Raw genomic sequence first — 18554 nt, 5'->3', positions numbered from 1 at the left:
TCGTATGAACCACTGACAACTCCTAAATAACTGGTTTGTAAATAATGCGATAGGCTACTTCATTTAGAAATTATAAATGATCATTAATAAAGTATGAAAATACAATTATTAAACACATTATAGATATGCTTATAAAATTAAGAACAAAGCATTTATAGCTGTATTTATAAACTGCTTATTAATGTATATTAATGCTTTATAAATTATTAATTAACTGTTTACTAATGCTTAACTAATGATTAATAGCGTGCAGTTATTATAAAGTGTTACCAAAAGGTTTGTATTAAATATTGATGGAGCAACAGATTTTGTGTGAAAATAAATGATAAAAGTGTTTTATTTTGTTTAAAAATCTTATAAATGCATGAGGTGGCAAGGTGGAGCTACCCCACACATGGGGTAAAAGGCTCAATACCATGGGGCAAAATGCACAGTATTGATATAAATACTTTAGAAATATATATATGTATATATATATATATATATTTTATAATGTCGAAGTTAATATTTAGTAAAGTACTTAATAGCAAAGTCTGCACTATTTTCGGTTTATTTTGATAAATATAAGAATACATTTTTGTTCAATAAATATACTGTCATTAAAATATGTTAAAATAAATATATAAATAAAAAAATATTTTAAAAAGTAAAGATTCTGAAAGCACTGAATGAGATGCATTTTTAAATACGATGGTTTCATTATAAATATGGTGATTATCTCTAAGATGGACACCCAACTTAATATACCATATTTACCATCTGAAACTAACCATGTCATGTCAACAAATGGAAAAGTAAGGCAGCTTTTTATTATCATGTTAATTATTGTGCCTTTAGCCCCGACAGCAGGGACGCCTTTTACCCCAAATACAATACTTTTACATATACGTCCGTTATTGAAGAACTGTTGCTTTAATTAGATCGAACAAAACTGAAAATCATTAAGAAGACCTTTGTCTCAAAATATATTCAATAATTTTAGTGAATCTTATTTGCTACTTAAATCTACAACATTTAAAAAAACATTGAATGATAGATCAAATTAGCGCCACTGCATCAAGGAGTAGCTAAATTTTCACGTGCATCTTGAAAGGCGGATGTTTTGCAAAGTGCTGCATCAAGTTGTAGTGGTGTAGAGGAGAATAAAATCAAAGGCGTCTTTTACCCCGGTGCACTTTTAGCCCCATTGTACCCTACATAAGAGAAACGCTATATAAATGCTTTATTCATTCAATGTACAGATACATTTGCACCCAAATTATCGTAGAATTTGATTGCTCGCACTGCTCTGACATCAATTGTAAAAACTGAAAGACCTATTTATTTTGCCATTTGTAACTATGCAGAACTATATGGTTTGTTATAATTATTGTATCCACCAGTTCCTCAAGGTAAGAAGCAATGCTATAAAATACTGTGTGATCTTGAAGGAATATATTGTTTGTTTCTTCAGCTACATGGCATTCGCAACAAGCGTATCTTCTTAGCAACTCTAGAGAGAGCACATCTGCTGAACCAAAGCACTGACACTGCGAGGAATTACCTAACCTGTCATGACAACTATAGATGTGTCTCTGCTTACAGGAATGATGGTACAAGGTCTTGTGTAAAAAAAAAAAAACTTTGAACAGAACTCACAATTTGTCGTAGCATTTGTTCTTTTTACTGCCATTACTTATAAATACTGAGAATATTTACTGTACATGTAGATATAAAACAGTTGATTGTATCTAGATATGTTCCAACATATTGGCATGTCCCAAAAATGTACAGAGTTATTTCAAAATAATCTCAACCTACAAACCTGAGACACTAGAAAGAAATACAGCAAGAACGTTGCCAAAGCTTTGCTACATAGTAGCAATTATGGCTTCAATGTGTGCATTGGAGCCGATACAACCTTCAAGTCAAGACAAAACCAAGTATACCTTGCACAAAATAAATCTCAGTACAGTGTAGATCCTCATTATACACAATGCAATATCGGCCACATGTGGCTTATCAATATGCACAAGTACAGTAGCTAAGAAAAATGTTTAACATTTATCATAAGATGTCAAAGTCAAAAAGAGACATCCAGGTGCTTAATCTTTTCATAATTCCTTGGTGCAGTCCTAGTTCCACATATTCTTCTTCAGTCTTGATGGTACCATCATAAGTTGCTACCAGGCAACATATTGGTGATGGTCCAGTTCTGGCCAGTGCATTTGTGGAGGGCCAGCTGAAATCCGAACTCATTGTCATTGTTCTCCACGAGTTCAAGGCATCGCTTTGACTTTGTATTCTGGATGGAGCCTCCCTGAAGAACAGAGAAAGAAAATAGATATTTCATTACAGACTCCTTCGACATTCCCCAGGCATATTCCTGTATGGATGGAGCTGTCAGGGCTTCATCCATCTTTCCCTCAAATTCCCTTTCATGAGGATAACCTTTCACAATTGATGATCAGAAAAATCTCATCTGCCATTACAGTGTGATCTCAAAAGAAAATGTAGTCATTCATACATAACTTACACATACATCTTTGTGTTTGGGAAGATGCTGAAATGTAACATTTGGACAAAAGTATTTACAGACCTTTTGAAATCTTTAGCATGAATGTATTTCTATAGGCACATTTTACAATTATGCCAATATTTTTGAGCCCCTAACCTCAGGCCTAAACCACTTCTCAGCTATTAAAAAAACATGTACATTTAGAATTGATGATAACTTTCATTACAGATTCTTAAGAGAAATGAAAGTTGAAAATAGTCCCCAGATCTTGTCCACCAGCGTAGTCACATCTCATTCAAAGGCCCTGTTTACATCTGGTATTAAGATGTGTTTTGGTCGATCGGATCACGAGTAGACGAGGGAGACACATTCCTGTTCACACCTGGTGTTTTAATCCGTCTTTTTTGTCCACTTTCAACCACTTCTGTCCTGATTTCCTCGAGGGGAGGGTCTAAGGGCAGGTAATTGTGTGGGCTTATTCAGATCTTTCAATCTAATGGACAAAATAAGCTTGTGCAATTTACATATGAATGTGCCCAGAGACAACGGAAAACATACAGAGAGCAGCAGCTTTAGTTTCTGCTCTGGAGCCGCAAGACCAGCCGAACGCTGTGAGTGTGTTTAAAGGAGTCATAACCTAGTATTACCTTGGATACCCACGCTCTATTATAGTCTTTCAGGCCCTTCTAAAAAAGAAAAGTGGAAAAAAAATAAACACAGAGCTCCTCTGACCCTTATTTCTGAAGGCATTATTGTCTCGCGAGATCTGATGCGATATTTTGGCTGTCGTGGACGGTCATTTTAATAATGCAAATGAGGGGCGCGTTGATTGGTGGCAGGAAGGAGGGGGGTTGACACCGCAGGTAACTTCAGCATATCATTCCAAAATGACATCATGGCGCAAGTTGTGAATGAACCCGACCTGGCCGCGACCTACGGAATTCAACCGTTATATGTATGAGCCAGACTCTGAACCTGAGCTGGAAAGGGAAGATGTAGAGTCGATGGAAGGACGTCTACATCAAGATGTCTCTGAATGGTAAAGACAATCATTTTGACTGAGACATACATTATACCTTTTATTTAATGTAGATTACATTAACGGAGATGTAGTCTACTTTTTTTATCAGCTTACAGTGGTTATTGAGATCAGCGTTTGCTATCATGTGGTGTTTTTGCCTTGTTTCACGTTGTGGTTTTTTAGACATTCAATATTTTTCTTCTACAGACATGTAACGTGATCTTTTTCTTTATGTTTATTATTACTTGACTGTTTGTTTTATTTATCTATCCTTATCTATAAAAAAATCAATACAATTATATGTTGTCATAGTTATATAATATACAATTCTATAAAAATATAGCTGTATCATTTTCTTGTCTGTTTATCATTTTTAAATTTGCCCCAAATTTGTGAACGATTCCGGCGTAAAATGATCAGCACAGACACCTAACGTTAAGCCAGTGGGAAGGGTTGTAGGAACCGCGTCATTAAAAATGAATTTAATCCACTGGTCCCTGACAGCTTGGTTCGTTCTTGGGAGAGAAAACACATTTACATGTTGATTCTGGCAGTCAACAACAGAGCAACTCACGTGTGCACTACGTTTCTGCATCTTTCGCGACTGAATATGAGGGGGAAAGGGGCAGGGCGGGCTTCCTGCAGCATAGGTCTGCGGTGTCCATATATGGTGTATCCTGCCCCGTCTTGACGTCAAGTCGGGGCAGAAATAAAAATCTCGTATTTGAGTGCGCGTGCACGTGGGCTGGTTTACGAACCCAGGGGTAAACAAACGCTTCACTTTTAAATATCGGCTTCCCGGCCAGTGTATAATCGTTAGGCAATCATAACATACATTGATTCTCGTGGAAAAGTGAAAATTACAGGTCATGACTCCTTTAAGAAATCAGGAATGGTGAGAGAACATTGTGCTTGGTACATTTTTCCTCTTCAAATTAAACTTGGATCCCCAGCCCACAAAGTTTAAATCCCGTCCGGCCAGCGCGCTTCCCATAATGTTACGCATTAGGTCAGTAGACAGAGAGAAGACAGTCTTCTTGTGGCTGTTTGAACACATTCAACCACATTAACGTCTACACTATTAAAGCAATCCGGTCAAATGCATTTTCACTACCTCTGGAAGTGGTCGAAAGTGGACAAGCTCAAAGCATGTTAGACCCCGTTTACACCTGTATTTAGTAGGGGTGGAACAGTACATGTATTCATATTGAACCGAAACGGTACGGCCGTCATGGTTCGGTGCATAAATTTCCATGGAGAATACACGGTATAAAAATAAATAAAACTCGCTTGCAAATTAATTAATGTAATGTGGAACTACTGTTAGATACGCGGGTTCTTTAGGGACACCTAATCTGTAGCCTCTGAAGCAGGCTGCGATGTAAAGATTGCAATGCTGGAATATGTTGTGTGTGTGAGAGAGCGAGAGTGAGTGAGTGAGTGAGAGAGAGAGAGAGAGAGAGAGAGAGAGAGAGAGGCGCGGGCGCGATCGAAAAGTCACAAAGTGTTTACTTATATTTCTGTGCGTGTGTGTGTGTGTGTGAGGCGCGGGCGCGATCGAACAGTGGAAACATAAAAACATACTCCGTCATTTTGTTAATACAGGACATCATTCAAACTGCAAAGTGTTTAAGTTACTGTTAATTAAAATTTTAAGAAAAACACATATATTATTCTGAAATGTAGCAAATACATTTTCAATTCATTCAGGTACAATTACCAAACATATCTCAAGGTCTTTTTGTCTTTTTTATTAATTTAATTAATAAACTAATTATATAAAACTATTGTCAGTGCACTATAAATAAACTGGTTCTATGCCTTTACTTTATTAATAAAACTTATTTAAAAAAAATACAAGGCTTAAGTAATTTATTTTCCTTTGGTGGTACAGCCTGAGACATGCACAAGCCTTCTGCATTTTTGTTTTGCTTTTCCCTCCATTGTACCGAACTGTGATGTCAAAACCGAGGTATGAACCGAACCGTGACTTCTGTGTACCGTTCCACCCCTAGTAATTAGCGTCGTCCACTTGTGATCCGATCGACCAAAACACATCTTAATACCAGGTGTGAACAGGGCCAAAATGATTTGTATGCAACTTTGTCAAAAGTTGGACTGTTGCAGTTGGTCAAAAGACACGCATGAACCAATGTATTTGATGTCATTTACATCAAGCCTGTGGTGTTATGCAAATTTTGACCATTGAAATGAATGCACTGTTTGAGTGGGCTTGAATGAAGAGGATATTGATGATTAAATTACAGGCTTTGGTTACACTTTATCTTAAGGAGTCTTAGTTAAAGTGTAATTATACATTTAAGTACTGAGTAATATTAGCAACACACTTACTGTAGGGTTAGGGTAGGATTAGGGCTTGGGGTTGCACTTTATTTTACAGTATGTGCACTTGCATGTACTTACAGTGTACTTACCTAAGAAAGTACTGGTAATATAAGGTAACTACATGGGGTAAGGTTAGGTTCAGGGATAGGTTCAAGGGTAAGTACCTAGTTATTACCCAGTTTTTGTAATTACTATAATAAATACAGTATGTACATGGGGAACAGTAATCTAAAATAAAGTGCTACTGGGTTTGGTATAGGGTTAGTTGCAAATAATTATGCATAATTGTAAACGTACATGTAACATGAAATAAAGTGTCACCAAGTGTGCATTATATACATTTGATGACATTAAGCATATTTGTCACTAAACCTAAACCTTTTAGACCTAAAATGATTCATAAGATTTAGCACATCTCTAAACTTGTTCATCTGAAAAAATAGTTTAGATACTGTTGATACTATACATTATACATTAATTATGTGTATTTTAGTATTTATGTAATCATACAAAAATGTACGTGTGCTAGAACTGTTAAATATATGATTACTAATGAGACATGAAAAACATGTTTTCCATTAGTAGGCAATTCAAGCTTAAATTGTGTGTCTGGGACATTAATTGCATCCATTTTCTATTGCATTATATTTGTTTAGAATTAGAAAATGCTTGTGTTATGGTAATGAGAAATACTACTAATAATTTAGATTTAGTGATGAAATTCGACAGTCATAATCTTGACAGCATTTTTGGGGGTTCAAATTGGCTCATGAAGAGAAAAACATGAGCAGGTTGAAGGTTTGGGTCAAACTTTAAAGACATCAGTCACATCAAATTCATATTCATCTTTCAACTCCTCTTCTGAAAAGGGCTTGATAGAGTCGCAGCTGGAGTATCTGCGAGGGAACAGCAGCGCTGCAGGCTTAGACATGAGAGAAGAGGCTAAAAGCTAGAAGGAAGCCTCCGCACTGATCTCAAGCCGGGGAGGATGGGACTGCAGGACTGAGATAGGGTGGCTGATTTTTTCCACTGCCAGAGTTCATTTTAACCCGCTTTTCACAGAAGAGAACGCCTGTGGCCTTTAGACCCGGGTTTATGTGGTCTCAGTCCCACAGACTCTTTGAGAGGTGCTCAAGGCGTCTGACACAGCTGTGGTCAGGAGGTCTTCAAGAAGAGGCTTACATTCACTATAAGTTTCTTTAAGAAGAGTTATCTGAAGCCTGTACTGTGCTGCCTCTAAGTTTACCAGAACAAGATATAAAGCTACAAGTATTAGAGTTTAACAGGTCAATAGTATGCGTGCTATTTTATCCCTGTGAAACCCTCCCGGACAACTTGTGCTGTTTGATGATTTTTTTAGGCTTTCTGACCAAGATTCTTTCTACAATTCTTCAGCTGTGATACTTGAAGAGTCTTTGGCCACTTAAACTCTCCTCTTCGCCATACATCATGACAATATAGACACACGTCCTCTACCTGGAAGATTCGTAACATCTTTAGTTGATTGGAACTAATTAATTATCGCCCTGATGGTGGAATTTTCTTACACCCACTTTCTGTTTCGTGAAGCTCAACAATCTTTTGCTGCACATCAAAACTATTCTTTGGTTTTACTCACTGTGATGGATGATTTATACTGTAATATATTTTGTGTTACCTCATATTTATACTCTTGTGAAACAAAAAGTCATGGCTGGATAATTTTATGTTCCTAGTCAGCCTGGTGTGCTAAAAAATTTAATTATGAAAGAAAATATTTTACTCATAAGAATTCCTAGGGCTACCATTAACTGTGGCAAATGTGTATTAGAGAAAAACTTTTATTTCATAATGTGATTCATTATTTTACTTGAATGAAAGATTAGACTTTTGTGATTTTTTTTTTTTTCTTAATGAAAGATCAAAGGATAGCTTTCTTTGATCATGTTTTACCAAGGAAGGGAATAATTCTGACCACAACTGTGTGTGTGTGTGTATAATTTTATTTCAAGTAATGAACATGTTTTATGGTTTTAGTTAATGATAATAACACTGGCTACAGCTGTCTGAAATTAACTATTTTGGATAGACTGTTCTAATGTCTATTTGAAGTGCTCAATTCAGCATCCATTCAGTATTGAAGTGGTTTTCTCTTTTACATAATAATAATAATAATAATAATATAGGACAAAAGTTTTTTTTTTTTATCTTTAAAGGAAGACCTTTAAAGATAAAAAAAAAAAACTTTTGTCCTATATTATTATTATTATTTTGTTGTTTTAAATTACAATGAACACCTGTAAGTTAAAGATAAAACCAGAAAAAAACTGCCATGCGACTTCAGTGTATCTCATGACGCTTTCTTCTGACATTGCAGTCTTTAAAGTCCCAATGACTTTTGATTAAAAATTTTACGACTCAGAATAATTCATGAAACTTGGCAAGCAGCCTCAGACGTAATAAGTAACGTCGCCCGTTGTCAGTTTATTGATACTGCTGACAGTTGAATGTTTTGAAAGTTATTGATTTCAAAGAATTATCCTTAATCTTGAGCTTGAATCATCACACTTTTTGAGGAACGGGGGGGTTATTTCATCATTAAGGGTTATTTCTGATGGCTATTTCAACATCTGAGGGTTTCTTCATTGTTTTTAAAAATGAACTTTGCACGTTTTCTTTCTTGACAAATGCAATGACATTTAAAGAAACACTCCTAAGTCAAAGTGTTCTTTGAAACTAATGAAATAAGAACAAAGCAAGAGGATTTTTATATTGTTTTTGCATATTGAAAATACTCCCTTGTTTTATTCTCTGGAAAGAGTTCATCACTTTATCCTAATTTCACCCTAATTTGTCACGGGCATGTGGCATTTGTCTTTGTACATCTGCTAAAGCTGCCTGAGGCACAAATGTTCCACTCATAATGGTGCATAAGAAGTGTGTTAAAGGTTACAGGTTTCCAAAGTCTTTAAAGTGGTTCATTCAAGCATGGTAAATCTAACATGGCGGTGTGCATCCAGCTGTGGGCATAGGGTAAATATGAAGGGCAATGCTAAATCAGCCCATCACTTGAACTGTTGCGCATCACTGGCTGATGTCGACATGAATGATCTCTCACAATCCCAGAGACCCAGGCCTGTTTCCAGACCTAATCAATTCAATACAAAGATTTGGTCAGTTGGCTGTTTTAAGAATAGCCTTGTACTCTTATATTAGGTCTAAGAAGTCGACCAGCATAGGAATTTGATATTGATCTCGTCTATTCCAGCGACGACGTGTGTACGAGCGTGAGACTGAGATTATACTGGAGCGTTGCCTTCAGCCACAGCTAATGTGAGATACATACATAAACACAAAAGGCAGCAGAGATGTTTCATCATTGGAGAAATGAGTTACAAATGGCAAGCGATAAGACTAAAACTAATTAACGTGAGTAACTGACACACATTTCAATGAGTAACATCATCATCTGTCCTATAAAGAGCGAAAACAATTCTAATAAACAGATGCTCACACCGTACTTTATGCATCTCATACAAGCTAGTAAAATCAGTATTATTAAAAGTAATCCCTCAGCTGTTTCATTTCTATCCCCTTTCTTGTTATTAAAGAAAATGGCTTTTTAAAAGTTATATTAAAACTGTAAAACACAATGACTGTTATAAAAGTGTAAACAGCACCAGCCACAAAGTACAGTTTCTGTATAGACCCCGACAGATACGCCACTGATACTGAAATCTACATTTTAATTGCTTAAACTTACATTTTTAAATAAAATCAAAGTTCAGCGCATTTTTTTCTACACTAAATTACATTAATAATGAAGAAAGTGGAATAAAAACTATTTTCCTGAGAAGAAATTACAATATCAACTGTGAGTGAAGTGTATGAAACTACAATAATATAATATACAGTAGTCAACATTTGAAGTGGATCAAAAAAGTTCATCAAGAGCTGTCCTAAGACAAGAACTGGTATTGTTCAAAATTCCCCAGTGCTCCCAATCCTCCCTCCTTTAACTAGTACTAATGAAAATGTAATTCCTGAAATCAGAAATAGACATTGTTACTAGAAAAAGTACATTCTTAATATCAAGAATTCACATTTTAAATAGTACAGATTTAATTATTGATATCAAAAATGCATCCTGTGAATGAATGAAAGCTAAAATGGCTTGCCACTGTGTTTTAAATGATAAAAAGCAACACTTGATACTTGATGGTTATTATTTACTGAGGGGTGTGCATCCATATTGACCAGTATGTCCAGCCAATCAACATTTTAAATGCAATATAGTCTATAAATCAATAGTCAATGTCAATACATTGCTCTCCATCTTGCTTTATTGCAGAGTTGTAACTAAACTGACTTGTGGACTAGATAATCATTGTCTTGTTTTAAAAGTATGTGCGCCTATAATGAGGAGTGCCTTCACGCCCATATATTGTACTGGTCCCCACAGATGTTTTGCTGGAAAGTGCATATGAACGCATGTTAACGCGTGGCGCGGTTATCTTTTCCGAGCTGCAGTTTATAAACAAATACCTTTGCCCTTTGTCGCTCTGCCCAGCTGGGGTTAGACAGACAGACTAGAGAGAGACGCACATCAACTTAACTTTACTGTTCTTTGCTGACATCAAACTTGGAGAGGAGAGAACACAAGTCTACCTGATTGCTGTTCCCGCAATTCACTCTCATTGTGAAAGTTAAAAACAAAATTGACACATTGAAGTGCTCTAGTTTCAAGAGAAATTACATTTAGTTGTGAAAATAGCATCTGTCATATTATAAAATATGCAAGCATTTTGTCTATGGATCTCAGAAGAGCCCTTTAGCTTGATGTGCCACTTATTTTGTTTGGGAGAGTTTGAAAACACAACTCTTTCGACTATTTCCCTATCCAGCAACCAAAGAGCGAACCAGACCTGTTTACCATTACCATCATGGCTTATTTACATTATATAAACATGTGAACTGCCATGAAATTTAGGTCTGGATTTCCAGGCTAGCAGTTTCTACCATTCTTAAATAAATCAATTAAACTAAAACCATATTAACCATTTCATTATAGAAAACTATGCGACAAAATTGAAAATGAAATGAAATGTTATCAAAGTTGAGATCTGTTCAACTCAAGGATCTGCTCGACTGAATTGTTGTGTGTTTTGTTAGCATTTTCTTTTCTTGGCTGGATGACTAAAACATGAGCTTTCATTATGGCAGTCACTCTTCCACTTCGCGAACGAGCACTGCAATGTCCTTGACAAAACATGACACCTCAGTGGAGCAGAAGAACAGAAACAACAGCTTAAAACCGCAACCTTATGTTGGTTAGTTAAAAAAGAAACTGATATCCCAAAGTGCCACCCCTACCTTTTCAGATACATACAGCTGACCATTTGTAATTTACCTTACAGCAGCATCTATGTTCATCAAAAAAAATGTCACTGCTCCTGTTTTTCAAATAAAAACACATAATCCAAAAATAAGATGTAGTCAACAGATGCACAAGTATGAATGAGGATGAAGACAATGTGCATTTAGTACAGATATTCACTGTACATAGAAATTCATGGAAGAAATGGGCCAAATGTGTTGCTCAATTTTTCTTACTTTGAAGAACTATAAAACCTTCATGCAATCATCTAGTCTAAATTGAATCTAGTGTTAATGAAAACTGTCCAAACCCACAAGCTTTATTAGTGTTTTTTGTGTGTGTGCTTGTCTGCTTGACAGACAAAATGGCGCACAGCAATTTAGTTGACTATTTGGCTAGTCACTCATTCATCTGCCATAAGGTAAATTACAAGCAGGTTGCCGTTTCCTGATGAAATTAAAATTGAATGCAGTTTTTTAAGTGTACACCCCAGGAGTGAGAACCTGTTGTGAGAACGCAGACTGTATTACCTGAGTAAAATGCCAGTGGAGCTTCATGCGTTTAGCCGCAGCGTAGCTGCACTCAATGAGCCGTGGCCGGCCGTTCACATCCACCAGGCACTTGTTGTCATCATCGTCAACGGTGGGGCTCAAGATGCCCACGAATAACTGCTGAGTGCTGGTGTAGTATACATTCTGCAATGACAGAGCACACTCGTCAATAGAGTAAGCTTGTGAAAGAGCACATCTTGCAGCAAATAGTCACTTTATAAGCTACTGTGGAAGATTACAAGGACATGCACTTCAACCTTTCAGTAAGATCAACATCTACTGTATATCTCATGTCACAAAACATAATCTCCATGCAGCAGACCATGAAAATACACACGCTAAAGGTGTGATTCCAAATCAGCCCAAGACAGAAGGCATTTTAATGCTTTTAAATGCTTTATTCATGAAGCATTCTGTTGCTGTGCACTTTGCAAATTAAATTAAGGGAAATTAATTTGCAAAGAAAAAACAAATCACTCAAATTTCACAAGTAATAAGGAAAGAAACTGCAAGAAACGCATTGGATTAAATGCAAAATTTTAAAGTAGAAAGACTAAAGTAGTTTTTTTTTTTTTACATAAAATAGTATGTAGAATGTACTCCAATCTTTGCTTTATTTACCTCAAAATTTAACCTCGAAAAAACAGAAACATGCGCCACCCAGAACTCAACTCCCTAACAACCACCTAGCAACACCCTAGCAACTGCCTTACAACCACATAGTGCCAAGTGTTGCCACAGCAAGCACCACTTACATTTATTCAGAAAATGTCTAGTTATTATTATTATAAATATTATAGTTTACATATATGAGTTGCAAATAAAATGAAAGGAAAACGGACATAAATAATAGACCACATAAAGAATGACTCATTCGTGCAACTCATATATGTAAACTGTAATATCTATTATAATAATAACTAGACATTTTCTGAATACATTTCAGTGGTGCTTGCTGTGGGAAAACTTGGCACTATGTGGTTGCAAGGCAGTTGCTAGGTGGTTGTTAGGGAGTTCTGGGTGGTTGCTAAGGCATTGCTAGGGTGTTCTGAGGGGTTGCTAGGGTTGTGCTAGGTGGTTGCTAGGCTGTTAATAATAATAATAATAGATTATTATTAAAAATACACCTTGCATTTATGAGTCATTCTTTATGTGCTCTGTTATAGGACACTTTTTTAACAGCATGCTGCATTTTACGCATTTTGTTTTTCTCAATTCACACAGTTTAGAAAGAATTTATTTGTGTGTTAACGGTTTGATATGTTTCACATCTGGAAGCTCTAAAAACTGTTTATTAATCATTGAATAAGGTTTGGGGATATGCTAACAAACTTCTTCCACTGTTTGAGTGCCAGGGTGCCTTTGCGGGTTTTTTCGTTTTTTTTTTATTTGCAATACGTGTATACTTCTGTTTGTTGACTAAACAATGCATTATTCATGGTATACAAGTGAGAGCTAGCATTATGCATTAGACGCACTCGAACAGAACCTCGCTGCATTAACACTTTAGAACAGATGGTCACATTTAGCCTCTACTAAGTGCCTAAAACTTTGCAGAGAAAAACACACCTTTATTAGTGTGGTGTTGAAGGGGTCATGTATTTTTCATGTACTTTTTTTCCACGTGGTCCACTTATAAACATTAATCCAGTGAAATGCAAAAAATAAATAAAAGAAAATACCCTTTTCAATTCAAATGGCCAGACAGATGGTGGAAGATGGTCATAAAAATTACATTGTGATTTTTATGACCATCTTCCACCATCTGTCTGGCCATTTGAATTGAAAAGGGTATTTTCTGCAACCCAGGATAACAGAAAAAACTACTTAAACATACAATTCACTGCAGTTTCAAGCTGAAGTGAACACTAGAGGCAGTAAATCGGCAACAAATTTTATTCCTTTTCACACAGCTTATGATTTTTTTTTTTCAAATGCAATAGAGCATTAACCTTTCAGCACAATTTCACTTATGAACTGCTGTGTTACGTACAACAACAAATGTAATAGTGTTGCCACAGTCATGTTTAACTGTTTCAGAGAAAACTGAAGCACCGGTCACTGGACGTTTCACTTTGAAAGTGCTGTGAAACGTGCTAAATGGACCCACATGGACCCTTCAAAAATGGACCCACATGTACTTTTTTTCATGACACCGGGCTGTTTAATAAAATCGCATCTGCAATGGAGAAAAAAGGCAATACGTAACTTGTTTCCCTTTTTTGTGAATTGGTGGCTAATTCGTATGAATTTGTACAATCTCATGCATATGTTTTCGTACGATCTACAAACAACCCAGACAGCAACATAGTGTCGGCCCAGATCCGGCCCACATTTGGTACATTCGCTTACCAGATGTGGCCCGGATCTGGGCCGACACTATGTTGCTGTCTAGGGAAAAAAATAGGCTTTAAAACAATTTTCACTCAGAAAATTGCTAGCAAATTTCACAAGTAATTCGTAAAGAAACTATATTAAATAGTTTTTTTCTTGTAAAATGTACTCCATTTTTTGTTTTATTTACCACTAAATTGAACTTTTTAACGTTTTCTTATGATTCACATTGTACGAATTAATACAAAATTACCAGAGGTGTCAAGTAACGAAGTACAAATACTTCGTTACCTTACTTAAGTAGAAATTTGGGGTATCTATACTTTACTGGAGAAATTATTTTTCAGACGACTTTTTACTTCTACTCCTTACATTTTTACGCAATTATCTGTGCTTTCTACTCCTTACATTTTAAAAATAGCCTCGTTACTCCTATTTAATTTCGGCTTGTTTTCATTCTGGCTTGTCGTCGTTAAAAAAAATTGGCCAATTACACAAACGGTTTAGATCTGAGTCCCGCCTCCTGAATACACATCGCTAAACTGATTGGCGTTGTGGTGTCTTTCTAACTTGTGAGAGGCAGTAGTCACATTTGGTTGTGCGAAGCGCCAAAACTCCTCTGAAGGAAACCTAGATGCGGTAAGCGAGGGAGAAATCGGGGCAAATCGCGTCAAATATTGATTCACACACACACAGAGAAAGAGAGAGAGAGAGAGAGAATTAATTGCATTTTTTTTCCTTACATTACTTTTATACTTTAAGTAGTTTTGAAACAAGTACTTTTGTACTTTTACTTGAGTAAAAAGCTTGAGTTGATACTTCAACTTCTACAGAAGTCTTTTTAAACCCTAGTATCTATACTTCTACCTGAGTAATGAATGTGAATACTTTTGACACCTCTGAAAATTACCATCTGTTTTCCTGTGAGATCGGGTTCTATCCCTCACTATCAGTCTCTTTACAAGACCTGCATTATCTGGACAGGATCACAAAATATTCCAGGCTGAAATGTGGCGCACAAACTGTTATGATCAGACTGAAATTATCAAGGAGAGTTAAAAAAAAAAAAAAAACGTCAGCCTTTCCTCAAGTTGGAAGAGCAGTAGAAGCTAATAAAATAAACTGACAAATGAATGAACTAATCGGATGGTTGCAGGTTTTAATTTGACAGGAAATGACTATTGTGTCACGGAGGCCGAGCCAAATCTGTCCAGGATTCAGAAGGAAGCACTGCTAATTGTGCGGCTGATGTAATTTCCTTTGATGGGACGGGTGTCGATGTGTGAGCCAGAAACACCAGTGGCATCTGTCTGAAGAATCACCGGCAGTCACTCCAGATGGCCCTTCAATGACGTATATGATGAAGAGACTTAGCGTGCGTAGTGCATGTTTCTGTGTGTGACTGAACGTGTGTAGAGAGAAGGTGAGCAGAAGGAGAGCGGCCGAGGGGCTGAGGAACATCTGGCAGACGTGTCTCTTCAGGGCTAGTTTGGCCGAAGCAAATCGCTGTTTAAGTCACAAACTTAACATTGCTTGCTGCCTCATGCATAAAAAAAGAGTTCACCCATGAATGAATTCTTCAAATGTGTCACTCTAATGGAAGCTCTGAAGCAAAAACGGAGTTGAAAAGTGTGGAGCGCTCCATTTGTTGCTCCTCGAGTTAGCAGAGAACTGTGAGGCAGATACATTTTTCTCCTGAAGGATTTTCACTTCGAGAGTCCTCTGGCCAGCTTTAATTTCAAAAGATAATATTACCAATGTTTTCTGATGTAAAACTCTTTCTTTTGATGCTATTTGGTTTGAGGACAGTACTTCAGGCTTTTTAGACTACAGTCCCAGGTTGGTACTAGGCATTATTCCACACATAAAAAGGTAACAATTGTTGGATATAAAGAAAATAGGTTAATGGTATGCTGCTGATTCACCGTTTTAAAACACACCTGGTTATAAAGGGGGGTCTGTAAAGTCCACTTGAAATCAAAATAAACCTTTTTACTTTCAGCTAAACATTCCTGGAATTATTTTTCACCCTCAAACATTATCTCCTTGCAAGAGACCCCTTCCTAAAACGCAGCTAATAGCAGCTACAGTATATCACTGGTTCTCAACATTTTTGACTGCAAGAATTACAATAGAATTGACAATATTCAAAAACCCATATATTCATGGTTTATTCAGAAAAATAAATCGAGACCCTTTACAATAAAGTCCCACTTGGTAATATTATTTACCTGATAACGAACTACCAATGCAAAATACTTCTAAAGCATTTATTAATCTTTGTTAATTTATTTGTATCAGTTAATACTATTTAATGGACCTGAGATAACATGACCTAAAAATGAACAGTAGTATTTTGTTAACTTGGGGTCGTTTACATAAAAAAAATGGAAATCTTTGAATGGGGATAATTTGATCTGTACGCAACAACTTTAACATTTTTAGTGCATTGTTGTCAAATGTACCACAAGATGAATAAATATTGTAACAAATGTATTTCTTATTGTTAATGTTAGTTAATACATTAACCAATGTTAAAGGAATAGTTCACCCAAAAATGACAATTATCCCATAATTTACACACCCTCAAGCCATCCTAGGTGTATGTGACTTTCTTCTTTCAGCCAAACACAATCTGAGTTATATTAAATTATATCCTGGCTCTTCCCAGCTTTGTAATTGTAAATGTAAATGTAGTTTTTGAGGCTCCAAAAAGCGCATCCATCCATCATAAAAGTAATCCATTCGACTCCAGCGGATAAATAAATGCCTTCTGAAGCGAAGCGATGCATGGGTTTTTGTAAGAGAAATATCAATCTCTTCTCTTATATCAAAATCCGGTGACATTTTTCTTTAAAACTTCTCATTTTAGACTTTAAGTGTTTTGTTTTGCTCTATCATCTGCGCTTCTACGTTCGTCAATACGTCATGCGTCGGGTCAGAGGTCACTCTTCTACCAGAACTTGACTCTCTCATGAACGCGCGTCCAGCCATTACCGGAAAGCAGTGATTATAGTTTATAAAGTTTTAAATATGGATATTTTTCTTAAAGAAACCCCATCACTTAACTTCAGAAGGCCTTTATTTACCCATTGGAGTCGTATGGATTACTTTTATTCGCTTTTTGGAGCTTCAAAAACTCTTCAAATGTCATTGCAAAGCTGGGAAGAGCCAGGATATTATTTAATATAACTCTGATTGTGTTCGGCTGAAAGAAGAAAGTAATATACACATGGTTTGAGGGTGAGTCAATTATGGGATAATTAATAACTATTTCTTTAATATAAAAGTTTCCAGCAAGCATTGCGAAGATTTTTTTTTCCTTTTTGTTTAATGATCAATGAAGAAAAATACCTGTATAGAGAGGTAAATCTGAAAGTCAAACAACAAATTACAATGTATCATGAAAATTAATGAAGAGCACAGCCATTTATGTCAAATCCCTGCCCTGATCTACAACATTCTGGGAAAAACAAAGACAGCAGGTCATTGCAATTTCATTGCAATTATCATGCAGGTTGGACTTACTAATAGAATAGCACCTCGAAGAGAAACCACGCTGACCAACTCATGTGCTGATGAGTCATATTCTCAATCCAGTAGATACGTATAAGGCCTACATCATTATGGCAAAATTCATAATTGGTAACTCTTTTCCTTTGTTAACTGCAATTTTGAATTTTGATTAACAGAATTAACATTCAAAATATTTCTGCAATAGAAAGTTTTAATGGAATGAATCTTCATGGAACCATTCAATGCCAATAAAGAACTTTTAAGAGTGTAGTATATTAGTGACTTATTGGCATATATAGGCTATATTAAAATTTGTATTTCATACATTCATTTCTCATACATTCAATACAGTATAAAGAACATGTAGGATGTTGGAAAATAGCAATGTCTTTTCTGTTAACCAAATGCTTTTTACTCTACGCTATTGCTTCAGTGCAAGTAAACAAGCGCACCGGTATTTGTTGTGTAGTGACGGGCATGTTCAAGTAAGCCAGAAATGTGCAGATTCTGCGCAATACGCTGTATTTAATAGATCACGATGATTTGGCTTACACAAACTTCCCCAGCAAAGTGAGTAAACATAGTAACACGCCAAATTGGCTAGAGATTTGACAGCGTTACCCGCTACAGTTCATTTTTACCCGTATTTGGCGGGTTGGCGGGTGTTAATTTCAAACCCTGGTTACACGTAGTTACTATAGTAATTACCAACTACTTATAAATTGTCCATAATTACATGCAACTAACCCTAAACCACATCCTAATCTCAGTACTTAAATGTATAAATTGCACTGTAACACTGACACTTTAAAGTATAACTTTACTAGTGACACTTTAAACCACAGGTTACCTAGCACTGCTGTTTCACAAATCTTTTCTGAACAGTGTGCCATTCTCTGAACAGAGGGAGTGAAGGATCTGAAGTAATCTCCT

General features: G+C 36.2%; 1 protein-coding gene across 1 annotated transcript in view; it reads right to left on the bottom strand.

The window, feature by feature from the left end:
- Positions 1 to 1205: 1205 nt before the first annotated feature.
- The window catches only part of galnt18b (UDP-N-acetyl-alpha-D-galactosamine:polypeptide N-acetylgalactosaminyltransferase 18b), a 106596-nt gene continuing 89247 nt past the window's right edge, over positions 1206 to 18554 (bottom strand). Inside the window, exons 10-11 of the mRNA XM_084404461.1 lie at positions 11751 to 11915; positions 1206 to 2299 (exon numbers count right to left, since the gene is read on the bottom strand). Of these exons, the coding sequence (XP_084260587.1) occupies positions 2153 to 2299; positions 11751 to 11915 (312 nt within the window). The 3' untranslated portion in view covers positions 1206 to 2152. The remainder of the gene's footprint in view (positions 2300 to 11750; positions 11916 to 18554) is intronic.

This window comes from Rutilus rutilus (genome assembly GCF_951802725.1).
Source record: "Rutilus rutilus genome assembly, chromosome: 3".
In the NCBI taxonomy this organism is placed as follows: domain Eukaryota; kingdom Metazoa; phylum Chordata; class Actinopteri; order Cypriniformes; family Leuciscidae; genus Rutilus; species Rutilus rutilus.
This window is presented reverse-complemented; position numbering and strand designations above follow the sequence as displayed.